Here is a 27479-nt window from a genome sequence, read left to right as displayed (position 1 = left end):
AGGAGCCAGTAGAGGAGACCAGGGGACTGGCAGAGCTGGACCCACAGAAAGGAAGAACAAGGAAGTTGAGGGGTTAAGACCTGGAGTGCCATCGAGCCAGGCACTGGGGTCCCTGGGTGAACTGTCACATGTGTGACACTGGGAGCCTTGACCAACCCATGTGTCCCCATGTTCCAGGGTGCTTCATGGCATTGCTTGGCTCCTGCGGGGGTGAAAGTCCTGCACCTCCCCAGAGCATGCTCAACCACTGCTCCCCCCCAGGGCTGGGGGTGCAGGAGAGCTGTGGGCTCCTGCCAAGTGCTCAGCCCTGTCTCAGTGTGACCCCCACCCTGAGAAAGCCCCAGGGCAAGCTCTCCAGCTGGTGAGATATTGCCCAAGAGAGTGACTTGGAACCCTTAACTGGACTGGAGAGTGAGATGATTTTTCATTGCTTCCTCATAATAGGAGGACAGGAGTAAGTGACTAGTACAGTCCGTTCACTCGGTAAAGATTTATACAATCACTTCATCCGGTAATTGGTATTCTGGGGAGAGAGAGCGAGCTGCAGCTCCAGCATCCGCCTCTATTTGTTTTATCTCTGTCTTTCTCTCTTTCTCTCCCCTTTTCAGAATGAGTAATTCTGTCCCTCACAATCCCATTTAAACAGAGCATTTGCAGAGTGAATAATTAGTTACATTCAATTAGGCCTCACGCGCTCTCCCTCCTCACTTTGGGGGACAGACGCGCTAATGAGATGGTACATGTCTGACACGGGGAGTGGGCACTGAACATGCTGCGTGCCAGCAGGGAAGGGGCAGCCTCGGGGGAAGAGGGGAGGTGGCCCCAGAGAGCTCAGCCTGCCACCTGGGGAGACAGTCCTTTGGAAACCATCTGGGGCCAAAGGCTTCACGTTTGGAGCCAAAGACTTTGCATCTGTGGCCCAAATAACACCTTATCCTCCAGCAGGAGCAGGATCACATCTGTCCCCAGAACTGGGTGTTCTCTGGGCTGGTGCCAAGGGAACGCTGCCCAGCCTGAGACTATCCCACCAGCACTGCTGGGAGTGCCAAGCCCTGAGAGGAGGGAAAGCTGCTGCCATGTTTTTATCTCCCTTATTAAACCTAACATTAGGTTTTAAGAGGAGTCTTAAATAATGTGCCACTGCCTGTACAGGCAAAGTTGCTCTATGCTCCAGCTGCTCCTGCTCTGGGATTTATGGCCTTTCTCATGCCGTGCTGCCTGTGTTCAGGCAGGTGTGGGTCACAGGCTCAGGCTGCTCTCAGTACCTAAAGCCTGCAGTGGGCTCAGTGCTGCTGCAGCCCCACACCAGTGCTCTGGAGTCCATGGCGACCCTGCTGCTACACTGCAGCACCCTGTAGTGCTGCCCTGCAGTGCGATGGACCCCACTTGTGCATTTTACTGCCAGAGCACTGAGGCGAGGGGCATGGAGCTGCCTGCTGCAGGCAGCCCTGCCCGCATCCTCTGTCTCCTCTGGCGTGGGACACGGGCTGGACATGGCTGTGCTGGGGGCAGCTCCTGCTGGGGGGGTCAGTGAGGGCAGAGACAGGGGAAACGCTTGCAGGGGAGTGGGGCCAGCCAGGGTGTGCTGGGGAGCCCTGGGGACACGGTGTGGGTCAGCACAGCTGTAGGCAGCTCTTCCCTCTCTCCTCTGGTGGGAATCTCTGCCTTGGGAGCACTCGCCCACTCCCAAAGCATCTTTCCCGGAACGTCAGAGCTGGGAGCGCCGGTCCCGGGGGCTGCTCACGCACAGGGGGCAGATAATCACGTTTAATCACACGGTTTCGCCAGCAGTGGGTGGAGGGAGACGGAGCGCGGCCGCTACTGCACGGACGGGTGGGAGTGCGGGGGAGCCGCGGGAGGGGGCCCCGCGCTGGGCAAGCCTGTGGCCAGGGTCCCCCGTGCCCACCCGAAGCCTACGCGGGACGGGGCGGGACGGGGCGGGCGGTGTCGGTGCCGCCCAGCACAGCCCGCGCCGGTCCCGCAGCACCATCTCCCGGCCGCCGCACGCCGGTGTCTGCGCTCCGGCCGCGCCGCCAGCCCCGGGACCCGCCGGTCCTGCCTTTGTCCGTCCCACGGAGAACAAGCGCTGGGCGGCACGGAAGGGCAGGGGCCCGGCCGGAGTGCCCTGTCCGGATGGCAGCACCCACCGTGTCCTGCTCCAACATGGACAGCGCTTCCACAGCACCCCAGACGGGATACTGAGCTCAGCCGTAGCGGTCTCACACTAGCAGTCCCCTTTCCCAGCCCTGGCTTCTCTAGCACTCAGGGAGACTGGGCTCTGGGCTGGGGTCTTCCTGTCAGCAGTGACACTCTGCTGTGGCCAGGGGCCATGCTGGGCTTCATTGCATCACCTGGGCAGGAAGCAGGATGGGGCTCTGTCCCATGTCCCCATGAGGGCAGCCAAGTCTTTCTCCACCAGGGCAGCCCTGTGCAGGTGACCAGACCAGCAGGTGTAGTGGTATTCCCGTGGGGTGGTTGTGCCATGGTCCACTGCAGCATCGCATCATTTGCAGCCAGGTCAGATGACAGATTTCCTCCCCAGCTGGAGAGGGGACAGAGGAGATGGTGCTGGTCCCCAGTCTGTGCTCCTGTCAGAAGCAGCGCTCTGCACCTTCACAGCATCTCCTGCTCTGAGATGCGGCTCTCCTTGCCATCCTCCTGGGCCACAGGCTGGCCCCTGAGCAGAGTCTCCTGCACAGGCAAGACATTCTCATCCTGCTCCGTGGGCTGCTGGGTATTTGGGTTCTCTCCGAGGTCCCCAGCCTCTATCTGCACAGGGGCAGGGGTCAGGGGCAGGCAGCTACATTCCCCCATGCTCTGCACCCATGTCTTTCCACAGGCTCCCGCTACACTCCCATGCAGGCCAGAGTATAGGTCCCTCCCAAACGCTCAGCACTTGCAGCAGCACCCTTAGGTTGCCCCAGCCCTTGTCCTGCCCCAGCCAGGCAGCCTAGTTCAGCCCCACCCCTCCTGCATTGCAAAGCCACAGCCCCTGCTCTGCTGCTGGCACATCCCCAGCTGTGCCCAGGAGGGATCCCAACCCAGTGCTGGAGGGGGCTCGAGGTAGACTCACCTCCTTCGGCACCCGTCGCCTGGAATCTGGATGGAAAGAGGGACAGAGAAGGCAATGTTCAGGGAAAAGTGCTCCTGCCTGCAGGGAGCTTCCCAGGGTCAGAGGCAGGGCTGGTGCTGTGGCACCACAGGTCCTGCAGCTCACGTTATGCTTGCTGCCACTGCCAGGCTGGGGGTCACAGCAGGAGCCAGAATGGACTCATGGGGCACCAGGGCTGTCCCCTAAGAGCTGGCCCAGCTCAGGCTGCAGCAGTGCCAACACACCTGCTCCCAAAGACAGAGCAGGACTCAACGAACCCTGTCCTGGTGATGTCCCCAGAGGAGCTTCCCCACTCTCAACAGAGCAGTCACTGTCCTCCCTGGCTCAGCACCTCAGCCCTTTATGGCCCCTCTGGCCAAGGTTCTCCCTCCCTCGGCCAAGGCAGCAATTCACGTGCTTTAGCCCCTCACCTGTGTGGACCAGGCAGTAGATGCCGACACCCAAGAGGCACGTGACGACTGCAGCCGTGATGGGGATCAGCACTGACAGCGAGGAGCGCCTGCTCGACTCTGCGGGAGGACACGGGGTCAGTGAGGCACCCATGGGACACCCAGCACAACACAGCGTGCTCTGCGTCAGCCCCACAGGGATCCCTGATGGAGATGGAGGCAGGAAGGCATCACACTGGCGATGCACTCAGACCTTCCTCTCCCAAAAACACCATGTATGAGGCCAGCTCTTCTGAGTGCTGCAGGAGCTGGAGCCCTGTGGGGGCTCTGTGCTTTACACCAGATCAGCCCTGGGCACCAGGTGCTTACCGCAGATCACATCCGAGGAGTTCGTCCCTTTCACCTTCACCACCAGCCCCTTTTCCTCACAACTGCAGGGAAGAACAAGACCATGTAACCACAGCAGTAACCCAAGCTCAGGGAATAGTTGGGGCTGGGCAGGCACCCAAGTCACCCCAAAACATCCTGCTGAGCCTGCCAAGCTCCAGCAGGACAAGCAGGGGAACCCCCACTGACACAGCATGATAGGGACAGCAGGTACACAGCAGGGTACCGACCCAGGGGCTTGGCCTGGAGTTACTGAAACTGCTGAGGATGGGAACAAGTTTAGGGACAAGGCACAGGAAGGAGAAGACCTGCCCGGTCAGAGAAGCCCCCAGGGCTTGAGCACTGTAGCTGAGAGAAAAGCTCAGATAGGCTACAAGTGGCTCTGTGGGGAAGTAATTTCTGGGCACAGATAAAAGCAAAGTGAAATCCAATGGCTGGCAGCTGAAGCAAGACTAATTCAGCTTGGAAATAAGGCTCATGTTTCTACTAGGAACTGCAATTAACCCTCAAGCAGCTTTCTAAAGACAGGGATGACCTGCCAGTTCATGGCATCCTCAAAGCCAAATTCCCCATGGAGAGGGCTTGTGCTTTGGCTGATGACTACAGACACAGAGTACTGGGAGGGAGAACCTGAACAGGGCATGGGGTATTCCCATAGATCCTGATCCCTTGCTTCCATCATGGATGACAGCATGGACACCCCTGAAGGGACAAGCAGTCTGCACATACTGAGGGACAGGCACAAGTGCCTGAATGTCTGCCTCGACCTCAGCCAATACTGCCCTGGACCACACTGTGCTCCTAGCCATGTTCCTCTTGCTCTGGCCCTACACCAGCCAGATGCTGTGCCCCTCAGAAACCAGTCCAGCTGCCCAGTCCCCAAGGACACCAAGAAAACTGGCAGCAGAAAATGTGCTCACTGGGGCTGGTGGAAGGACATAGTCTGTACTCAAGACAATACCTTGTCCAGGGGTGGCAGGGCTCGGTTTTAGAAGAGACGTTGGAAAAGGTGCCTTCTGTACAGGGTTCACAGGGGGATGACAAACGCTCCACGGCCTTGGCTGAAGAGGAGAAGAGATGGCAGGAAGGTCAGTAGGGGCTGTAGGGGGTGAGGGCCTAAGGGGTTAAGGGGCTGCAGAGGCCAGGTGTGCAGCATTCCCTGTGGCAACAGCACAGCTCTCCCAAAGCCCTGCCATGTTAGGGGAAGCCCCCATTCCCTGAGGTCAGTGCTGACAGGGCATCAGTCCTGTTCAGCGGGAACAGCTTGTCAGATTTACCTGCCACGAAGCCAGAGCCAAGCTGGCATGGCTGGTTCTCCACGCAGGTCTGGCAGCTGATGTCAGAGCAGTGTGTGCCCACCTGGCACTGGCACACTGTGTTGTGTATTGCATTTCCTTGCATCTTCACAATGAGGCCGGCATCTGGGCAGAAGGAACATGGACGAGGTGAGACATCGAGCAGGGGAACCAGTACCCCCAGGCTGGGGTCAGTGGTCACAGGGAGCACTTACTGCCTTCACAGATATCATGAGGAGTACAGTGCTTCTCCTTGGTCCAGCTTGGCTGATAATGCCCTGGCTCACAGGGGGCACAGACAGAGTCTTCTGTTTCATTGCACTCAGAGACCAGCTTTTCCCCTGCAATAGAGGCTGGTGAGGAAGAGGCAAAGGAGCTTTCCCGCTCTCCAGACAGCACCTCTGCCAGCAGGACAGGGGAATGCTGGCAGCTGCGGATGCCAGGACTGCTGCAGCATTCTGTATGGAATCCAGGGCTGAAGGAGCCAGCTCGCCTGATGACCACAAACACTGCAGGGGCCAGGTGGGGAGGGAGGGCTGTGGGGCCTCTCCAGCATTCCAGGGACTGGGAGATGACCTGACAGTGACAGCAGGAGCTAGCAAACACCATCACAATTTGCTAGTGCCAGTGGCAGCACTCTCCCCACAAAGCTGCCTTTGCCATGGGGTCCTGTAGCTGTAAGAGCATAAACAGTCCCAGGAGAGCTGTGGCACATTTGGTGAGGTCCAAGGGGCGTCCTAGAGCACCCACTAGGTCCCAGTTGCTCTATCACAGATGACAGGAAGCTGTCAGCAATGAGGTGGAGGGGCTCCATCACACTAAGCAAAGCTTGCCCTGCTGTGGCCAGGCAGTAGGTCCTGGCACAGCCCAGTTGTGAGGTACCTAGGAAAGGGTTTCCATACCTGGCTGACACCGGTTGCAGCATCTACTGTTGTACACATACTGCTTATCAAAGCACGTTAAGGCATCACCAGGTTCCCAACACTAGAAGAAACAAGACCTGTGAATTCATATCCAATGCTCCCACATCACCGCACTTCCACAACACGTGTGCTAATCTGCACCCTGAGGTGAGGGCTTCCTCACAACACTCTTCCCACACCTCCACTAACCACAGACCACAGCAGCTACTCTCGCTGCCTGATGCCAATCAGTACTGTCTTTGAAGTGGGGTGGCAGTGATTCCGGTATAGCTGCTCCACATTTCCCCAGATTTCCTACGATAAGGTGATTGTACATCACCCTATGTCCCTGCCAACAGTACTGCAATCCCTCACAGAGGAAGCAGTGATCACCAAGCTTTCACGCCCAGAGCACTGACAGCCCCTTCCCAAGGCTGACACATCGTCCCTGAGGGACAGGAAAGCCCCAGTCGAGCTCATCACCCATGCAAACTTTGCCAGAGCCTGCCCTTGCTCCTCCTGGCAGGGGACTACCTGCACAGGGAAGGGTAAAAAGGAGGGAGAGAATGAGTTCTTGGGCAAGACAGAGTACAAGAGGACACCCGGAGCACCGTTCCTCTCACAGAGCCAGCCCCTCGCTGCCCATCCCCAGCAGCTCAACAGATCCGCCTGGCCTTCCTGGAGAGCGGGACGGGGGCTCCGGCAGAGAGCGAGGGAGAGAGGGCCGGGCCGAGGGTGCCATGGACGAGCACCCAGCACGGCCGGGCGCTGCCCACCCCCGTGGGCACCTCGAGCAGCCCTGGCTCAGGGACAGCGATGAGGCCCCGGGGCCGTCCCAGCCGTCACACCCGCCCACACGGAATCGAGGAGTGAAAGAAGCGCTGGAAGTCGGTTCCAGCGCCCCGCCCGGCTGGGGGTCCCGGCCGAGGGTCCCAGGGCTCGCCGCTGCCCGTCCCTGCCCGTGGGGACCCCCGGGCCAGCGCAGGGCGGGGCTGGGCTGCCGGGCCCCGCCATCGGAGGAAAGCGAAAGCGCGTAGGTAGAAAACCTAGAGAGGATGGATCCCAGGCAGCTCAGACAGCTCCTCCGCCCTGGCTGGGTCCCTAGAGACCGGACCGACGGACCCGACGCGGCAGCGCCGCCGGGTCCCGCTCACGCCGCCCGCACACAACCCCGGGGCTCCCTGGAGGAGGAGGCTGCGCCGAGGGGACGGGACGGAGCGGCCGGACCGTGCCCCTGTCCGGAAAGCCCGGCGGGACACAGACACAGGGATGGAGGGATCCCCTCCGTCTCTGTCCCTGTCCCGCTCCCGCTCCATGCCTCCCCCGATCCCGGCCCCACTCACGCCCAGCAGCGCCGCACAGAGCAGTCCCAAAAGCCCCAGCCGGTCCATGGCGCTGCGCCCCGGCCGCCGCCGCCGCCCTCCTAAGAACGCCTGGTTCCCGCCCAGGAAGGGGCGTTGGGGCGTTGGGCCTCCCGCCCCGGGGCTTCCCCACCGGCCCCGGTTGGGGACAGCTCTTCGCCGGCCCCCCCGAGCCCTGCGTTGCCCGCCCGGCCTGCGGGCAGTCGCTGCTCAGCCGGGAACCCCCGGCCCGGAGTCACGGCCACCGGCAGGAGCAGGGGTCGGCCGCGGGAAGGGGAGGGGAGCGCCTGTGCAACCCCCGCCAGGAGCTCCAGGTTTCACGTATTTCTAACAGCAGCTCAGAGAGTTGGCTTGCTTTGGGTTTTTGTAATTTAGGCTTTAAGAGCCCCTCTGGCTGCAACCCTGGAGAGCCCCCACAGCCGCCAGGAGCCCTGGCCTCTGTGGAGCGTCCCCCAAGCACGTCAGTCCTGAAAGGGGAAGGGGAAACAGTGCTGTAACCTGGCTGTACCTCCGTCTCAGTTCCCTAGAGGGGTTCCCAGCAACCCTTAGGGTATTTCCAGGATCCCTGCTCGCTCCGGACACGTTCCCTGAACTCGCCTTGGCGTGGGTGGCTGGGCAGCGCACGGTGGCTCCTCAGCGCCCCTCGGTGCCCCGGTCACTTATGGCACTGCTGCCCCGTCCCCCGCGGCCACACTGCCCACACTACCCACACAGCCGCGATGCCTGACAGGACACACCGCAGCAGTCACCTCCCCCAGTCACGGTCACGGCCTCGGCCCCAGCCGGAGGCTGGTGGCCACAGGCGGCCGTCGCCAGGTCACAGCTGCTCGCGGGGAGAAGAGCAGCGTGCTCCCCGCGGGCAACGAGAATTGGGAACTGAGTGCTCTGGATTTCCCGGCCCAATGTCACTTCCCAGAACTGACTCACTCGGGAGGACGAAGGGTCCCTGGGGAATCTCGAGGGTTAAAGGGGACGGCCGCTGCGAGAAGGGGATTTCTGGGCCCGACTCCCGTGGGCCTGGTCTGGGAAATCCCCGCGGCACCAGGCGATGCCTGAGCAGGGTCTCCTGTGGACACGGGCTGTGATGGTCCTGGGCGGCAGCGGGGCCCCGGTGCTCCCGGTAGGCAAGAGGTGCTCAGGCGGGAGCCCCTATGGGAGCCCCTGTGAGAGCCCCCGGTCCCGCTACTCGCACAGCAGGGCAGACTAGAGAGCCAGCTTCTGCTCGGGACGGTGCCGGGGCTGGGGGCGCAGCAAGGGGACACCGCCCCTTGAACGGGGCAGGGATACTCCGGTCCTGGCTCTGGCCCCGGATCCGGTCTGATCCCGGTCGCGGACCCAGTCTCGGGCCCAGTCTCAGTCCCTGTCTTAGTCTGATCCCCACCCGGTCCCGATCCTGACACGAGTCCCGGTCCCGTTCCAAAGTCCCGTCCGGTCCCTCTCTGATCCCGAACTCTGCTCCTGTCCCAACAGCAGTCTGACCCCGATCCCCATTCTGTCACAGTCTGATCCTGATCCCGGTCCCTGTCACAATCTGAGCCCAATGCCACCGCCTCCCCCGCGCGAAGTCCGATAGCGCCACCCAGCGGCCGCCTGGCCTCCTCAGCACTACAACTCCCGGCCCGCTTTGCAGCGCCATGCCGCGGGACATGCCGGGAGCCGGGGCAAGTGGCCTTTGCCTCGGCAGGCATGGCGGTACGCTGCCGCGCCGTAAAATGCAGTACGTCGCCATAGCGACTGTACTCCCCCCCCCCCCCCACCTCCCCTCCTCTTTGCGACGGCGCCGTGCGGTAGCGGCGGGTGGCGCCTTTGTCCTGGCGGCAGCGGCCTGACGGGGCACCGGGTCCGGGCCGGAACCGGCGGTGAGTCTGCGGGTCCGCGGCCTCGGTACGCGGAACGCCTGAGCGAGAGGCTTATGGCAGCGAGCCTCGCGGACGGCCCGGTCCCTCCCGGCCCTTGGCTGAGGCCAGGCCGGGCCGGGCGTGCCTCGCGGCCTGCAGGCGGGCCGCGCCTCCGCCTCGCGTCCGGGCAGCGCGGGATCGTCGCGGTTCGATGGGGCTCGGTGAGGCTGCTCCGCACCTCCGGAGCAGCCGGTGCGCGGGATGAGAGGCGCTGGCAGCGCCCATGCCCGGGCGGAGACAGGGGAAGAACGGGTGGGAGCGGCGGCCGCTGGTGAAGCTCCGAGCCGGGGGTCCCTCCCCGCTGCCCCAGGAGCTGCGGTGGGCCCGGGGTGAGCGGGAGCCCGGGGCAAGGGCGGCGCGGGGCGCGTTCTCACGGCGGGAGGGAGGCGGAGGCGCTCTCCGGGTTACGCGTGGGTGGCACCGCGTCTGCCCAGGTACTGAGGGCCGGGACGGGCGGTGCCAGCGCTGCCCCAGGAGGGCCCTCCTGGCTTTTGGGAGGGCGCGGGTCTGCTCCCAGGGAAGCTCCTTGCTCCTCGGCACCTCTGCCTTCCGTGCCTGCTGTTTCTGCTTTGCCCCCGAACTTGGAGACTTGTGTCGTGTTTCGCCCGTGGCAAATTTGTTTTAATATCCCACTCAGCAGAGTCTTGCTTCCTGAAGCTGTAGTGCTATTAATAAACAGCTCTGGTTTTAAATATAAGATTTTTAGAGAGATGTGGCTTTTAATTGATTTGTAGAGGATTTGTTGGCTCATGAGGTGCCGTGGGCTGTCCTGTTGTAGCACCCACAGTTACTGCGCGGGGAGTTGGCACCTTTAAACTGTCCCGGTGCCTCTCTGGCTGCATTCATACAACAAGACTTAATGTGGGAATTAGGTGTTCACCTGATGTAGCGTGCCCAGAGGTGGGACAACATTCATTTATTCTGGTCTTATGATCACTAAATGGCCCTTGACTATGTGATATGCCGAGTGGAAAAGAGGCGGTGAATTATCTGAGAGTTCTGGAGTAACTCATCTCATTTACTGATTGTTTTGACGTGGGAAAATAGATCTCTGTTTTTCTTAACGTAGAAAGTTCTTGCAGCTTCTTCCTCAGACACCCCCTGCCATCCCCAACCCTAAGGAACACAAAAGGGAATTTCTTACAGCTTTTTGTACTGAAAATGAGATGTTCTGCTGGCAGTTATAGGCCTGTTTGACACCTGTTTGCTGTATGTGGATGTGCAGTGCATCCTGCTCCAAATGGGAGCTTGGCCTAGATGGTGCCTTCCATGTTTTATTGCCTCTTATTCATTTTGAGGGAATTTTGAAAGCTTCTCTACCCTCAACTGCTGAGAACTTGACCTGCAGTAGTGGAATAGAAGTCCAGTGCTTCCATGTAAAAAAAATGGGATTTGGTACTTCTCATGGGGAAGATAAAACTCTTTGTGTATGTGTGTGGACAAACTTGTAGGGGGACTGGAGAAAATATGATAGAGGAGATTACTTTTGTTGGATTTTGGTTTGAGTTCTGGGTTTTTTTCCTCACCCCAGTTCTCACACAGTTAATTTTAAAATGTTTATTAGACAGGGAAGTGTTCTCTGCCTCCCATCTCTGCAGGGTTTCCTAAAAAGGGGGAAGAGTGATACAAATGTGAAGTTGATTGATCTTTAAAGGATAAATAAATACGTTTTATGTTTCAAATCTGGAGTAGATGTATTTTTCATGCCAGTTAAGCGTTGCAAAAGTATTTATACAGAGCCGTCTTATATATTTTGACATTTGATTTATTTATTTAGAGATTACTTTTAAATTGTATTTACTCTAGGGTCCTTTTAGGGAGTATGTTGGTTGTAGGCATTGCATGATTAAAAAGAGAAGTTTCTGTTGATAAATTTCATCATCTTTCTTTTTCTTGCATGTTACAAACAGAAAATCCTATCCTGCATTCCTGTAGGTGAATGTTTAGGAAGTAGAACAAGTTCATTAAATAATTTTCAAACTTTGAAGTTCACCTTAGAAGTTTCGGTGTTACTAATTTATTTAAGCTTATCTAATGGTGAATTTTAAACCAAAAAGTCTGAATCTTAGGGATGGTGTTTTTTGTTAGCTTTGGCAGCGTTTGTTATGGTGTTTTGGGTTTTTTTGCTGGGGTGGTTTTTTTTTATTTGTTTGGGTGAGTTTGTGCAGTGAATGTTGCTGACTGCTCCAGCTGTGTGCAGGTGTGTGGGCTAAGGAAATGTGCTTTTGCTGCATGGGGGAGGCGAGGAAGGATGCAGCATTTACCTGGGGGTGGTTAAATTCCCAGCTATGGACCCGCCTGCTGTGGGAGCTGACATCTCCGTGGGGGCAAGGGTGTGCTGTCTAATAGAGATGCAGATGAGAACCTGTGCTTTCTGGGATTGGAAAGCTCAGATTTCGCACGGAGTGAAGTGACACAGGTGTGGTCACTTAGAAGTATTTCAGCAGTATTTCCTGATACCTCGTTCCAAGCCTTACTGGAATATTTGTGTACTGTTATGCAATGTTGCAATGAGTGTTTCCTTTCCACTTATTAAAATATTGCATAAATTTCAATACTTCCTATCAGTGGATTGAAGAACTAGATGTGACAACAATGGGTGTGTTGAAAAGCTTAAAGTTAAGGCGTTTTAGTGGAAAATTAGTTTTATTTGTATCTTAGTTTGGAGTTAAACCATTAAAACCTAGCTGCAAAATAATTAGGTTTGCTACCTTTCAGTATTACAGAAAAGTTCAACCAGAATGCTGCAGTGAATGTTTTTGCCTGACCTCTGTGTCCCTCGTATTAAGATTTCTCTGGAGTGAAGTTTGCGTCAAGCAGACCCAGTTGGCTTCTAGTCTGCAAAGCTGTTAAGTTTAATCTTGTTCCAGTTTAATTTTAATGTCATGGATTGAAGTTATATGCATGGCCATTTTTTTTTTTTTGCGAAGAGTTGGATTTGGAACGAAAGCAAAATGGCTCGAGGACGCAAGAGCAATAGCATCAAACAGAGCGACTTCACTAACAGCACCAATCCTCAGGATTTAGAGAGAAGACTTTTTGTCGGCAATTTGCCCACAGACCACATGACTCGTGAAGAAATGGAAGAGATATTTTCAAAATATGGCAAAATCAGGGGTTAGTATATTATCTTATGCCTTTTTATGGCAGGGATTTCAGTGAGAAATACTGCTTCGTGCTTGTCAAATGCTATTTGATGATGATGAGAGGAGTGACCAAGGTTGTTCCTAAATAGTGACCTTTTAATGATAATTTTCTCTGCCTGCACTTTCTCTGGAAAAGTGATTCCTTCAGTACAGCTCAAATATAATGGAAATATATCAGCTATGTTTTAGCTTTTAGGGTCGCAGTGTGACATCACAATACTCTTTCACAGCCTCTTAATCAAATCTTGGTCACTTCACGGGCTGTATTTTGGTCACTGCCTTTTCAGAAGGAACTCGATCAGAGCCTTTAAGCTGTGCATTTTGATCCTGGTGGATTTGATTTTCCCAGGAAGCTTTCATAGTGGTTTCTGGGTAGAGTGCAGCTGGTGGGGTTAGTGATGGCCGGGTGTGGGTCAGCACTGTCCGTGGTTGTAACCGGTCTTGCCCTGCTGTTAACTCTTGCAGCCCTCAGCATGTACCATGGCTATGGGTTCGTGCAGTATGACCGTCTAGAAGATGTCCAGGCCGCTCTGGACGGTGAGAAGGGTCGCCTTTATAAAGGGTATAGATTAGGTAAGGAAAACTGCTCCTCGCTCTCCTGACCCCAGCATGCGTGCGGGAGAAAGAGTGCTGTTGTTTTAAAGCCCTCTGGAAAGGTCACAATGTGACACTTGTCTGGCCTTAGTCTCAATCACTCAGAATGTATTTGCCTCCTGAGAGTTCCTGCTCTGTGGTTCACCTTGCTGCCTGGTTCTTACCCTGAATTTTTATGTGTTAGTATTTGGAAAGCTCTGTTAGCTTATCTAAGGCAACAAGTAAGCCCTGGAAAGGGATCATTGAAACCTCCAGCACAGAGTTTAATAACATTTGTAAACCAAAACTGAGCTTCATCTTGACATGCTCAAAGGAATCGGCCACAGCACTTAGTGGCTGGTTGGCTAAGTAAACTTAGCTGGGATTTTTGCACAAGTGGAGCCAGCCTTTAAGCAGTGCTATAAATACTGGGTGCTTTAGAAAGGATATTTTCATAAAGACGAAGATAATTCTGCTAAATGTGCTGTGAGCAGACTTAAATGGAAATGAATGGTTAGAAATCCACGAGTAATCTTTTAAATGTAAGGAAAAAATTACTTTCAAAGTCAGGCTATGATAATTTGAAGAAAAACAGTTTGACTTAAAAAAGAATGACAGGAGGAATAAATAGTAACCTGTGGGAAGGTGTATTTACAGTAACAAATAGGAGCCTGAAGATGGAAATGAAGGCAAATAGACAAGAAGGGTAGAAGGATATGAGAAGAAATGATGTCCAGCATTATCCAAGTGTAGAGGCTTAAACGGGAACAACTTTGGCTGTTTTAGAAGCTAAGGGTAACTGACTGGCAGTGATAAAATTTCTAACTGAGAAGACCAGTTAATGTTTCTGCTGTCTGTTTTTGAAGAGGCAGGAGGTGTGTTTAATGTAATTTTCATTTCAGTAGCAAAACCAGAAAGGTAAAACTGCAGCTAGCAAAGCTAGAACTCTCAAAAGAATTAACGTCAGTGAGGCTCAGTGAACTACTGACCTGCCTAGCATGTTACTGGTGTTTTTCCACAAGCCTTGGAAAACTAGGGAGTTTCCAAGGAGCTGCTAGAGTGCTGCAGGTGAGACAGTAGGCAGGGTAAATGGGATGAGCTTGGCATCAGCACCTGGGAACAAAGAGATTCTTTCACCTGACACTGATGAGAAGGCAATTTATTGATATCCATGAAAATAAATCCTTAGTTACTCTTATGGTACTGCAAGGTCTAGGAGTGGAAGCAGCAGTGTTAATGTACAGATTGCTGTAACGTGTTTGACTTAATAAGAAACAAGAACAGTTAAAAACAACAGAGTTAAATGGATTTCAGGTCAATCTAGAATGGAATAGATGTAACACAGATGGAGAATTTCTCAGTGCTTTGAGTGGTGGTCTGGAAAAAGTGAATCCTGGCCATGCAGGGCTTTTGTAAGTGACTTGGAGAGAAAAACATGTTTTTTAAAAAGGGATGAAATAAAGAAGATTGAGTCACTGATGGTGAAAGGACCTGGACTTCCTATCCTGGATGCAGACAAACCTGAGTTTTAAGTGAAGCTGACAGGGAAGGTCTGCACCCAGCCAGAGTGCTTTGGTCATCCTTGGCTGTGCAAAACACAGGTGTGCCAGTAGGAAGGCTTTGTTATCTGTGGGATTCTGCTGCTGGGAAAGTGCTCAGTTTTGGTATGCCTGGTTCAAAAAGGATAATGCTGTATTGGAAAAACCTTACTGAGGTTTAGAATCAAAGAATGAGCCCAAGCAAAAACCTTAAGAGAAAGGAGTGATGTGATTTCTGTGTTACAGACAGTTTTGGGGATCAGGGAGTTTTAGTGTAGTAGGCATAGGTGTGAAAATGCCTTAAATGTGAATAAAGATTTTTATCTAACAGCAGAGTAATTGGCTTGTGGAGTAATTTATTGGATCTGTGGTGGTTTCTATGCTCTGAAGACTTTTAAATTGGAATTGGATGTTTTGCTAAAAGATAAGCACTAGTCCAGTGCCACTGCTGCACTTGAGACAGATGGATTCCTGTCACCTGTGTTTGTTCAGAAGGTTACACTGTGTGATCACAGTGGCCCTGTCATCTCAAAATCCTACAAGACAGAAGACTTTTTATTTGGGCTTTTTTTCCCCGAAGTTTTGTCAGTGTTCACATACTTAACTTGTAAATGCTGTTGGCATTAAATAAAATGTTACTAAATGTGTGTTTTGCACAAGAGAAGGATCCCTGTCAAAGTTTTTTTTCTTCCACTAAAATATTTTTGCGCAGATTTGAAGACTTTTTTTATTTTAAAGCAATGTATGATACTGAGTGTAAAAATCATAATAGGTTTCTTCAATGGCATCTTAAAACAGAAAATAAAAATAATCTTAAACCAAAGAAAGCAGCTAGTGTCTTGCTTAAAGATAATACTTGACTTTAAAGGGGAAAAATTATCCACTAAAAATAAATGCAAGGAAAACAGTTACTTCAGTTATGCGGCCTGAGTATTAAATACAGTCGTTAATAACACAAGGTAAAAAGTTTTGGGAGAGTTTAACTCCAGTGTAGCATTATGTGAGTATTTCCACAAGTGTACAGAAATGTTTTCATATGTTTAGAAGTAAAACTATTTAGAGAATAAATGCCCTTCAGATGTAGTTTGTAACAGTAGACCCTGCAGCTGTGTTTGATCCTGGAGAGGTGCTCTGGGTCCTGTGAATGGGGTTATGCTGCAGTTGTAGTTAATGTTCAGATTGCACTTGCTTCTCTGCCCCATCAGAGAGGCAACACACTGCTTGATTGACATCAAGAACAAAAATTAGACCTGATCTCTTCACTACAATTTTAACCTTGAAAATAATGAAGGCTAGTTTGGGATGTTACAGAGGATATTAAGAGTGAGTCTGCCTAAAGACATCATGGCATGTTTATATTCTCATGCAAGAGCTTTGAAAGTGGTTAATGCAAGTAATTCATCAGAAATGTTAATTGTTGATAGATTCTGGGGGAGCAGATAGGGCCTAGATTTGGGTTCTTTTCCTTAAAAGGTTCTTGGTAAATGTCCGAAGTCACTTTACTGTTTGCTCTTGCCCGCCTCCAGTGCATTATTTCATCTCCAGTCAGCTGTCACGGGGGGCTTTGAGAACAGTGTGGGTCCCTGCCAGGTCTGGGCAAACTTCACTTTTGCAGGTTGAGGACAATGTTCTGTTTCTTCAGCTCTCTTTCTCTGTGTTTCCCTTCATGGTGTTTTTCACAGAGATGCTCAGAAGCCAACCAGTTTTCAAATTTCTGATCTGTTGCCTCAGTTTGCATCACATTAACCATGGTGTTTTGAATGCACCATGTTGACTTCATCAGGAGCCTGTGTTCCAGGCTCCCGGATCCCCTTCTCAGCGGTGGGGGCTGTGCACCCTAACACTGCAGCAGTCCCTTGGAAGGCAGTTGCATGTGCCCCTTTGAGAACCCTTGGATTATTTCCAACAAGGGTATCAGCAGGCTCTGTTGAACAGGACTGGCTGTGAACTTTAAACTGTGCTGGCCATCATTCCTTTCTCGGAGGTTTTCAGACTCTGCTTTTTCTCCTAGAGTCCATGAGTTGCTTTCTGCTTGCTCATAGACTGCAGAAGAAAGAGGTTTTCTTATGGAAGGAAGAGTCTGGATGTAGGCCTGAACATGCAGGGTTAAAAACTTCACCCAAGCTGTCCACCCTACTTTGAAGTCAGAGAAATCCATAAAATTTTCATTATGTTGTACTATCTAAACTTAATAAAAAAATTGTCAAAGTGACAATGTCTCTCTGCTGAATGGATTTCCTTGCACCATCTGGATGTTGTTGAGCTTAAGTTGCTTTCATTTGAATTGTGCTGATGATCTTTTTTTTGTTTCATAGCATTGAACAGATGGGTTGATTATTCTTTACAGATATTAATAAAGCAGTGGAAAGAAGAAATATGAATAAGGCTTCATCAAGGTCCAGTCCGACACGAAGGTAAAGTACCTGGAAGCAGTGAGTTATACTAGGAATTCAGGCCTTCGGGACATGAGCCCAGCGGCCTGTGCTAAATGTCTGTGTCTCTTCCCTACTGCCACCTCCCCAGTCAAACAGTGATGCTCCAGCAGGAAAGTGTCTGCTCCAGCTCTGAGAACCCTTTTGGCTCTGGCACCTTGGGAGGCACGAGGGAACCCTTGTGTCTGCTGCTGTTACTGCAGCCCAGCATTCGGTTTTGCAGCACAGGCTGTAAGAGACTTGGGAGGATGATGTTTGCTCCTGCCTCCAAGGATCAGAGAAGCCGAGATATATCTAGAGAATGCCAAGAGGCTGCAGCATTTCCAGAGCTCTGCTGCAGAGGATCTTGGGGTCTTGCCTCTTCTGACGTTGGAAGCTTCCAATGCTGCAGTGAGACCGGAAAAGAACACTTGAGCGAAACACAAGACAGAGCAAATGTCTCTTGCACAGTCCTGTCTGCCCATGTGGTTGTGTTATCAGTGCCTGGAGCCAGCCCCTGTTCAGTCACTGATGTACTCTCCAGCTTCTCCTGGCTTCCCACCCCTCAGTGGGCACAGTACCTTCACCTTCTCTGTGTGGGCAGCCAATGGCATGGGAAAAAGATATGGATTGGCCTGTCACAGGAAGATGACTTCAATTTCCTTTCCACAGCATCATAGGAAGCACACAAAGACATATGCACTCCAGTGCTGTTTGGTACAAGATATCCACCTTGTTCCTCTGCTGTAAAGCTTTCCATGAAAAGGCCTGGTGCTTGTTGAACATGAAGGTACTCGAGGTCCCACGTCTAGTGTGCTTTTCTAGCTTGATCTGTTAAGTTACCACAAATGAGGAAAAAGTGCAACTAGCAAGACATCTACACCAAAAAACAAAGCACAAAGAATGAGTAGTTGCAATTCTTGGCACTATCTAGGATTTTTTTGCACTGCACTTTACACAGGGTGAAATGTGCTTGCAGAGACCAGCGTGTGGGCATCAGGCCCAAGAAGTGCTGGGATTCCTGTGGCAGATACAGCAAATCTTGGGCCTGGGGTGTGCTTGGTGCTGGTGGGAGGACCCTGGGAGTCGGAGCAGCAGGCACTGCATGGCATATCTTTGGCCTCAGTGCCACTAATGCTGCAGCACTGCAGGGGTGAGGGGCAGGCATCTATACCATGAGCATTGGTCCTTGGACCATGCTGTAGAGGGGCAAGCACAGGCACTGACGCCATGGGCATTGCAGCCTATGTCATCCTCCACGTGTACAAGAGCAGGTGCCTGTGCCACAGTCCTAAGGAGCACTGGATGTGCATGAGCTGTGGTTCTGTGGGCACCCATTTCTGGACTGGACAGCAGCTGAAGGCTTTGGTGCCGCTGTGACAGGCTCTGGATTTCAGCTAGCACTGCATACACCGTGGCCATGCCATGTGGTTAGCACCAGGTCCTAAGCAGCACTGTGGACACAGATGGTGGTGGGGTCACAGTGGTCACGTCCTGGGCATGGCTGGGATCGATGGACCCTGGACCATGCTGTGGCCTGGGAACAGCAGCTGCTGCTGCCAGTGCTGCAGAGCCCCACACTGCACCGCACACTGCGGTGCTGGGCCGGCAGGGCCGAGCCCCGAGCAGATGCAGGCGATTGTGCTGATGCTGCAGGAGCCAGACCATGGTGACTGAGGTGTGGAAGCAGAAGGTGGAAGCTGTCCCTCTGTGCTGCTCTCTCCCTTGAGCAGGGCAGCCATATGGGCACAAGAGCCAAGGGTACCTGTGCCACGTCTCTTCTGTTGCAGTTGTGCGTTGTTCATTCCGGATCTATTTGTCTCTGCGGATAATGAATGTGGCCTGTTTTGGTCACCCCCACTTCAGCTGGAATAAATGTCATATACCAAACAATTCCCCTGCATCTGGTTGTTTTGCTAAATGGTCTCACAGCTATGGAAAGATCAGTTACTCAATATCCACTAGAGCAAGTCAGAAGTTTCCCCTGAGCTTCTGCCATCATTCATTGTAGGTTTTGGGGAAGGGGGCTATGATGTGTCTCTCACTAGATTTCAATGATTTCAGTGGTTTCAATGCAAATCACAAACAAAAAGTGGTATATATCAAAGAGACTGAAGGAGTTTATACCTGGCTGTCTGCAAATTCATTATGTCACTTAGAGGAGGAGGCTATGTGTGCTCTTAGTGGCATCTCTAATTTGTCCCAAAATCTGGTTTGTATCCGACATGCAAACAGAGAATGCCAGCACTCTTACGTGTTCCCAGCACAGCTGGGTGTCTGACACCAGAATCCATGCACAGACTCTGCTCTTCCATCTCGTTCCTGTCACTCTGCCTGGCACCAAACTTGGGCTCATATGACTTGTTCTCTCCAGGTGATCTTTATGTGACTGCACTGCAGTGGATACAGACTTAGGTTCTGCTTATATTTCTATATAAACTAGATTAGGGTGTTTGAGGACTGTAAAAGTCGTGTCAAGTATGGGAAATAAAAAGATTTAAAAAGCTGGGTTTTTTTCCTGTCAGTATTTTGGGGAAAAAAAACAGTCCAAACACATGAAGCTTCATAGTTTCTCTGCAAGATTTTTTTTAATGCTTTGTTTTGACTACAGTGAAGTTACTGTCTTTAGAAAACAGAATACAACCTGGAAAAAGCCCTACTGCTTTGGGAGAAGATGAAGAAGACTGGAACATTATTCTTCCTTGCCCCTGAAGACTGCAATACCAAGTCTGAATGAGATGGGTCATTCAGATCCAACAGAGAAGCCTTTTGCTACCGCTGAGGATACAGTGCTGGTTGGGCTTAGTACCCTCTTAACCAGGGCATTATCAGCATAAGGCTGACTTTCTACAGAAACTATCCCTCAAATCCTGGGCAAGGCCATAGTTGTCTTTGCTTTCTGTCAGCAGCACAAACCCAACCACAACATGGAATCTGCAATGTCTTCACTCACAAGCTGCTCCTTTTTTAATCATATGCCAATAATGTTACTTCAGGTTTTCTACTGTCATTGAAGAGTGAATTTAATGGATCCCTTAAACACTCCTGGCTATTGCATATTTGTGTGTATTAGCCTACATCACCTTAAATTCTCTCAAAGAATTTGCCAAACTTGATTGATAGATCATCTATGGCTGATGTTGGAGGTCAGAGGCCTTAAAATGGTGTTTTCTGAAGTGCCTGTTCACTTCATCCACAGGTGCTCTACTCTTAATGCTCCATTAAGGAGCTTTCTGGGTCTTGTTTGGCTGAATATTAGAATTAAGAACTTTCTCCAGACTGCTTCAAAAATATGGCTTTTGGTCAATTGTTACTGTTGTGGGATAAGAGGGAGGATTCAGCTGCTGTGAAAGGTCACTTTGGCACCTCAGGTAAGAGAGCTAGGGGTAAGTGCTTATGTTGTTAGCAGGCTAATGGAATTTCCCTGGTGTTTTTCTCAGAGATCAATACACCTACGGGGATGGCCGAGATGGCAGGCGCGACCGCTCCCCTCTGCGGGGGAGCCCACGGAGAGACCCCAGAGATGGCAGGGATGGCAGGAACGGGCGAGATGCTAGAGATGCTCGAGACATGCGAGCTAGAGACATGCGTGATGCCAGAGACCACAGGGACCCACGGGACCTGCGAGACCCACGGGATATCAGGGATCCAAGGGACTTGAGGGATCCACGTGATGTTAGAGATCTTCGTGACCCACGGGAGCCACTGTATGATCGATACAGGGATCCACGGGATATGAGAAATGCACGAGATGTGAGGGATCCACGGGATATGAGAGACCCTCGGGACCCTTTGTACAGGTAAACACTGCAGGATCCTATTTGCCAAAATAATGTTTTTATGGCGTTTCTGCTGCAATTGTTTGAGTGGCATTTAAGGAAATCACCCTTGGCTGGGGACAGTTGGGTGCTGCTCTGAGTCTTGTGAGGCGCACATGGGTACCTCAGAAATTAAACTTTAGGGAGGTCTGGGTGTGATGCATTGGCCAAAGTTGCTGCCTGAGGTGGTGCTGGAGGAAACCCATTGCTGCTTCTGAATGTTGCAGGCGAGACGAATCTTACGACCGTTACCTGCGCCTCGAGGACTACTATCGGCGCAAGGACGACTCCTACTATGACCGCTACAAGGAGCCAGAGGGTGAGTACCTGTACTGCTGTGGCCAGGGTGTCACAGTAGTGGTGCTCTGTGCCCCTCTGAGCAGCTCTAAAGGGTGCCACTCGTTCTGTCCCCGCGGCTCATTTCAGACCGCCTGAAGCGTGAGGAGCGGCGCCGGGAGGAGCTGTACCGTCAGTACTATGAGGAAATCAAGAGACGTTTTGATGCAGAGAGACCTGTGGATTGTTCTGTGATAGTGGTGAATAAACAGACAAAGTAAGAGAAGAGTAATAATCAGTTTTATTATTGCATGGTAGAAGAGAATGGATTTAAACTTAGTCCTGCCTTGAGGCTGTTTGTCTTACAGGTGGCTCTTGAGCAGTATGGCTTTAGAGTCCCCAGAAAGCTACTTCTCCTGTTTTTCTTCTAGGAATATGCTTTAATGAGATGAGGAAATATATCTCTATAGACCTGTTGAAAGATGACCCCTGAATGCCTTAGATACAGTCATTTTATTTTGCACTTCTTAAAAAGATGGTTGAAGGGGGGACAGTTTTAGTCACCATTACAGACTTTGCCTCCAAAGACAATAAAATCACCCTCTTTCTTGAGGTGTGGATGCACACAGACCAAATTTGTCAGACTTTTTGTCCAGTCAGTATTGCACATTTGGTTCTAAGTATAGTAGGCTTAAAAAAAAACCTTGGCAATTTAAGCTCAGCCTTGTGAGCTGTGTTTTGTGCTTGGATGGGGAAGTCTGTAGGATAAGGTATACAGGAGTAGTGGATCCAGAGATGCTGTGTTGGCAGTGGGTTAGAGCAGAAAGTAGCTGGTAGAAAAGAGCAGGCCAATAAAGAATGAGGCACGTGTGACATTTGAGAGACTGAACAAAGCAGGAGTAAATGAGTTCTGTGGGTTGGCTCCTCTGCTGTGTACCCCTTGGATCTCTGCTGGCATAGATTTCTTCCCCTAATGAATTCAATTGAAACACATCCATGTGTAAACAAATTTGTAATAGTGTAAATCCCTTTGCAAACACTCTGTTTCTCAGCTAAACTGAGACTTGATTTGTAATTTATTTTGGTGGAACTGAAATGACTGATTCAGTTCAGAATAAGGCCTTTTATATTCATATAATGGGATTGCTTTAGTACTGTCCTGCTAAACGTCATGAAGCTGGGCAAGTAATCAGAAGAGTAAATCTGAGATGGTGGAGAGGGTGCAGTGCCAAGGTTTCTGTTCCAGTATGTGAGTGATTTGTTAAAGTGCTGCCTTTGCTGTGTGTAGGGAGTACGCAGAGTCAGTGGGGCGGAAGGTGCGGGACCTGGGCATGGTGGTGGACCTGATCTTCCTCAACACAGAGATGTCACTGACGCAAGCCCTGGACGATGTGAGCAGAGGAGGGTCTCCTTTTGCCATTGTCATCACCCAGCAGCATCAAGTTCACCGTTCTTGCACTGTTAACATCATGTTTGGCACCCCACAAGGTACTAAGGTCGCAGTAGGCTGGGAATTGTGTCATTACTCTGAACCTTTCTTTCAGGCTGAGCCACATAGGACGAAGTTCATCCTTGCTGTCACATAAGTAGTTATAAATTACTTGACACCATGTCATAAATGTGAATATCATTATTTAAAAGCTTCCATAATACTCTTATGTCCCCCTTGTCAAAAGAAATATCTAATTCCTGCCGAGAGGAATCTCATCTGTGTTCTTGGTTCCTAACACTGCCAGCCTTTGCATCTCAGGGACCCCAGAGCTGCATTGCTCTGGGAGATCTCTGAGTAATATCCGCCCAACCTCACTCTACCACTTGTTGTTCTCATAAAGAACCTTTTGGGAATGTGTCAAATTAAAGGACAGATTTTAAAATCAAATGTGATTTAATAAGGACTTGGTAAAGGTAAGGATTTGATAATGAAACTGGGAAGAGTTATGAAAAGTTAGAACTACGAAGTGTTATGAAAAGATAGATCTACAAAGTGGATATACAGGCTCCACCTTCTTAGCACCTTTACACTTGTCACATCACTTTCCATCACAGCGTTTGACTTGGCTGTTGCATGAGAGTGGGTGTAGGTACTAAAAACACCTTGTCAGAGTGTGACTGGGGGGAACAGCTATGGCTCTGATCATAGGCCTGTTCATGAAATCTGTCAACACAAGTGACTGGTTTGACCACAGCTGAGCTTTCAAAGGTTATTTCTCCCTTACTGTGTTCCCAGGTAATGTTCTGTGAGTTTGTCTGGGAGAGGAAACCTCGGAGTGCACAGTCAGTGCTTGGTGTGTGTTCACTGACTGGAGTAGCCCAATTTCTTTAAACATCAGATGCAGATGTGATAGGAGAGCTCCCTCATTTCCTGCAGACACACAGCTCACACACACTGTCACTGGGCTTCCCACTGCCCTTGGTTTTAATTCTCAACTTCTTTGGTTTAACACCTGTTAAACCTTTGGCTGGAGGCCAAAGCTTCTTTTCTTCACTGGATCTGCTGGTTATCAGGTATCAGACCTGATGGGAACCCCAGTCATTAGCTCATTCACAGCTAATTCCAGAGATTAAATATGCTCACTTCAAGTGCTCCTGGCCACCTTTGTGCTATGTTTGTTTCAGGGAACTCTTTCACAACTTGTGCAAAGCCTAATGTTAAAATGCGCCCAAGTTTCCTGTTAGGAGGAAAAGGCTTGCAGGATTTGATGTTATGCAGGTGTAAAAAGGACCCTGCCCAGAGCTTTGGGCACTTTTGGGAAGGTAAAGGCTCTTCTGATCTCCCAGTTTGAATCTCTGCTCGGGTGACTGTTCATGCGTGTGCTTTGGGAGGTGGAAGTAATGACCTGAAAAGCCACCATTGGAATTGCCCACTACTCATTTTATCACAGAATATGATTGCTGCTTGTTGCCTCAAGAGTGGTGAATGTGAGCAGCCATGTGACACTGAGCCAGTGCTGCTCCCTCCCCAGCTGCATGTGCACATGAGATGTTAAGGCGCTGGCAGCACAGAAACTAACGTATTCCCATGGCTGTCCTCCTCTGGGAAGCGTACAGCCTTCAGAGGGCAAGTTTTGGATCTGTCCAAGGGTTTAGCAGTAAAATGACTGGGACCATCTTATCTCGGAGAATCGAGGATTTATGTGAGAGATAGAGGGAGCTGCTTTCCTTTTAACTGGTGAGACACAAAAAAGACATTTCAAGGCTGAGCCCTCAGCTGTGAAAGGAAAGGCTGGCCTTGCTGGCTGATAGCCGTGGGCCTTCTATTGGCTTTGGAAATCTAACTATTCCCATGTGCCTGGGAAGTCCCCAAGTCTGCACTCACACTCCCTGAGCGGTGCCTGCTACTGACTGGGCTGTGCTGGCAGGCAGGAGGAACAGCACCTCCATCAGGGTCACTTTGAGTCACTCTGAGTCACTGAGCGTTTCTTCCTTTGTGCAGAGCACCGCAACATGCCCCAGGCTGATGCCATGGTGCTGGTGGCAAGGAATTACGAGCGCTACAAGACAGAGTCCCGGGAGAAGGAGCGGGAGGAGATCGCCCGGCAGGCTGCCAAGATGGCAGACGAAGCTATTCTGCAGGAGAGGGAGCGCCCACCCCCCATGGAGGAGGGTGTCAGAGGAGGTCACCCTCCCGGGATCCAAACTCTCTTGAACCTGCTGGCAGACAATCGCTATGTGACTGCTGAGGAGATAGATAAAGTCATTAATTACCTGAGAGACCGGAAGGAACGGTTGCTGCGGGGCAGCACTGAATCTCTGCAGGGTAAGTCACATAGCCCCAGACAGAGTTTATTGTGTGGTTTGTGGTCCTCAGTGCTGGGACTGGAAAAGAGTCCTGGGACTGCAGAGGAGTTTGGGAGCATAATATCCTCATGCAGCACCTCATTTTACTGAGATGGACGTGTCATTGCATGCCGTGAGACAATTCAGCATTTTCATGTGGAAGACTTTTATACTGGATTCTCTTAGGGCAACAGGAGGACTGCCATAACTGGTTGGGTTGCTGTATTCAATTCTGTAGAGTGGTTTGGGTTCCCAGAGCTGTGCGGCTGTGATCTGAGGGTGGATGTTCACTGATGCCGTGTCTTTGGTAGCTGTTTCATTAGTTTTCTTTAGATGTCCCTTCAGGAGCATTTGCAGAGCTTTAATCATCTTTCCTTTCTTTCCCAGCACCAATATCGAGACAGCCTTTGGGGGCACCTTCAGGATCATCACTGGGTAGTCAGTCCAACCTTCCAAGTTCTCAGGCTCATCAAGGTTCACAGCCTCTGGTCTCTACTCCTTCTGTTCCAGTGTCCTCTTCTACTCCTCAACAGGAGCTTCAAGCGAAAATCCTCAGTCTCTTCAACAGTGGGGCGGCGGCGGCGGCAGCAGCTGCAGTGGCAAACAGCGGTCCTGCAGCCTCGGCAGGCTCTTCGGGCAGCACTCCCAACCAGAACTTTGCTAACCTGGCCGGCGGGCAGCCCCGGCCAGCACAGATGAATGCTGGAAATTTAAACCAGGCTCAGCAGAGATTGCAGACTCCAAACACGCAGCTCCCTGTTCTCCCAGGCCCTTCGAGAAATGCAGGTCCGAGACCTGGTGCTCCTCCACAACCTCAGCCGCTCTATGGTCAGCACCAAACCCGCCTCCCTGCGCCTGGCAATGTGCCTGCCCAAAGGCCGGTGTCTTCTGGTATCAACTTTGACAACCCCAGTGTACAGAAAGCCTTGGACACCCTTATCCAGAGTGGTCCTGCACTCTCCCACCTTGTGAGCCAAACCGTGGCCCAGGGGCGAGCGGGGTCCTCAGCCCAGCAACCAATGGGTGCCTACCAGCGACACTATTAGAGCTGAGCTGTTGGGCCCATTCCCCTTCCCTTTGCCATTCCATACTTATAGCTGTTTAAGGAGTCTCCCATCCTTGACCCAGGACAGATGCCCTGGACATGCATGTCCTCTCCAGTCTGGTGAGAGCATACCCCCTGCAGCATTGCTGCCAACGGTTGCTGGCGCTGCCCTCCCTCTCCTTGGTCTGGTTAGCAATGTTTGGAGCAGAATGCTCAGTTTTCTCCACAGCACAATGTGCTGAACTGTGTTGGATCATTGGTTGTCTTGTCCCATCCCAGAAGCTGCCGAAGTATCAGTCCTGCTGCATTTTCCTTACTCCCAGCACCTGGTGTACCTTCCCATTGAGGTGCAGTCTGGGCTCACTGATTGGTCTCAGTGTAGTTTTGGATCGTTGGTTTTGATGAATTAGGGGACAGAGCAGCAAACTGACAGGCCCTGGACACCCACCACTGTGGAATGGGCACTATTTTTATTTGTATTTCTCCTTTTCTCTTTTCTTTTCTTTTCTTTTCTTTTCTTTTCTTTTCTTTTCTTTTCTTTTCTTTTCTTTTCTTTTCTTTTCTTTTCTTTTCTTTTCTTTTCTTTTCTTTTCTTTTCTTTCCCTCCCTTTTAATAGCATATAAGCCATTTGGAAAGTCCGGTGATAGTGCTAGCAGCCAAAATCATGAAGCACATGCCTGACCACTGCTCAGTAACCAGGACTGTGCAGTCCGTCCAGTGTTCCTCACCTCAACCCACTCACAGAGACTGGCAGCTGTGGGCTGGGCGTACATCTGCAACACAAGAACTTCCAGCCAAGGCAGAGATTTCAAATGGTCTGTCAGTTTTCATACAGTGAGTAATCAGTGTTAAGATCAACCTGGTAAATTTGGTGTGTAAATTTCCTTTTCTTGCAATGTTTGGCACGGTTGTTACTGTAGCTTAGCTGCAGTCATGCTGATGTGCTGCTGGCTCTCCCTGGGAATAACCTGTCACCAGGTATTGGGGGTAGTGCTGCTCTATCAGACCTCTTCTTGCTGTTGATGGATGTTTGGTCCATCTGAGGAGGAGAGGCAGTGCCAAGATGTGATACCATAATTTTAAACATTTTTTCAACACTTTGGTAGCTGCAGCAGACAGTGGAGTGATAAATTAGGCAGTGATTCCTCACCTTGTTTTTACTGGGAACATACTTTGATACCAGAACACAAAACATCACTTAACTGTGTGGTCCTCCCTGTCATGGCCTTCTTGGAGTCTGTGGGCTTCCTGCAGGGAACCGAAAGATACTAAGAAAGCAGTGGATTGAAGCAGAAGATTTTCTTTGTCCCAGGTGGTTTGTGTTGTAGCATTTCTTTTATCTCTGTGCTGTTAACAAGAGGACATTACTTTCTAATAAAAGACCAGAAAAATTACTTTTTGCATTTTTTGACATTTGAGTACTCTCAGAATGCACCATTCCACTGTGTTTGCTTTACTCTCCTCTCCTGGGTAAGCTGTGCTGGAAGCTCCACACTGGATGCTGAGCAGAATGTGGATGGACCTCACAGGTCCTGACTTGCACAGCACTG

General features: G+C 51.3%; 2 protein-coding genes across 4 annotated transcripts; one reads left to right on the top strand and one right to left on the bottom strand.

The window, feature by feature from the left end:
• Positions 1 to 1753: 1753 nt before the first annotated feature.
• Positions 1754 to 7550, bottom strand: CD40 (CD40 molecule). The gene is made up of 9 exons (XM_014888974.2): positions 7429 to 7550; positions 6086 to 6167; positions 5399 to 5524; positions 5166 to 5309; positions 4850 to 4949; positions 3871 to 3932; positions 3523 to 3621; positions 3074 to 3099; positions 1754 to 2769 (listed from the first exon to the last, which is right to left on the bottom strand). Exons 1-9 carry the CDS (start codon positions 7474 to 7476, stop codon positions 2614 to 2616), a joined length of 843 nt encoding a protein of 280 aa, XP_014744460.1. The 5' UTR covers positions 7477 to 7550; the 3' UTR covers positions 1754 to 2613.
• Positions 7551 to 9173: 1623 nt separating this feature from the next.
• On the top strand, positions 9174 to 27323 carry NCOA5 (nuclear receptor coactivator 5). Of its 3 annotated transcripts, XM_014888973.2 has the most exons (10): positions 9174 to 9305; positions 12275 to 12461; positions 12956 to 13063; positions 16949 to 17015; positions 20453 to 20812; positions 21058 to 21149; positions 21257 to 21383; positions 22395 to 22594; positions 24540 to 24863; positions 25271 to 27323. In XM_014888973.2, the coding sequence occupies exons 2-10, from the start codon at positions 12299 to 12301 to the stop codon at positions 25927 to 25929; spliced, it is 2100 nt and encodes a 699-aa protein (XP_014744459.1). In that variant the 5' UTR covers positions 9174 to 9305; positions 12275 to 12298; the 3' UTR covers positions 25930 to 27323. The 3 variants fall into 3 exon arrangements, with proteins under 3 accessions (XP_014744459.1, XP_088031053.1, XP_088031054.1); XM_088174927.1 differs by lacking the exons at positions 12275 to 12461; positions 12956 to 13063 and having other exon boundaries at positions 9239 to 9305; XM_088174928.1 differs by lacking the exons at positions 12275 to 12461; positions 12956 to 13063; positions 16949 to 17015 and having other exon boundaries at positions 9250 to 9305.
• The last annotated feature ends 156 nt before the right edge of the window (positions 27324 to 27479 follow it).

The sequence above is a fragment of the Sturnus vulgaris genome, chromosome 17 (genome assembly GCF_052056855.1).
Source record: "Sturnus vulgaris isolate bStuVul1 chromosome 17, bStuVul1.hap1, whole genome shotgun sequence".
NCBI classification, from domain to species: Eukaryota; Metazoa; Chordata; class Aves; order Passeriformes; family Sturnidae; genus Sturnus; species Sturnus vulgaris.
Note: the sequence above shows the minus strand (reverse complement) of the source record. Positions and strands in the feature narration are given on the sequence as shown.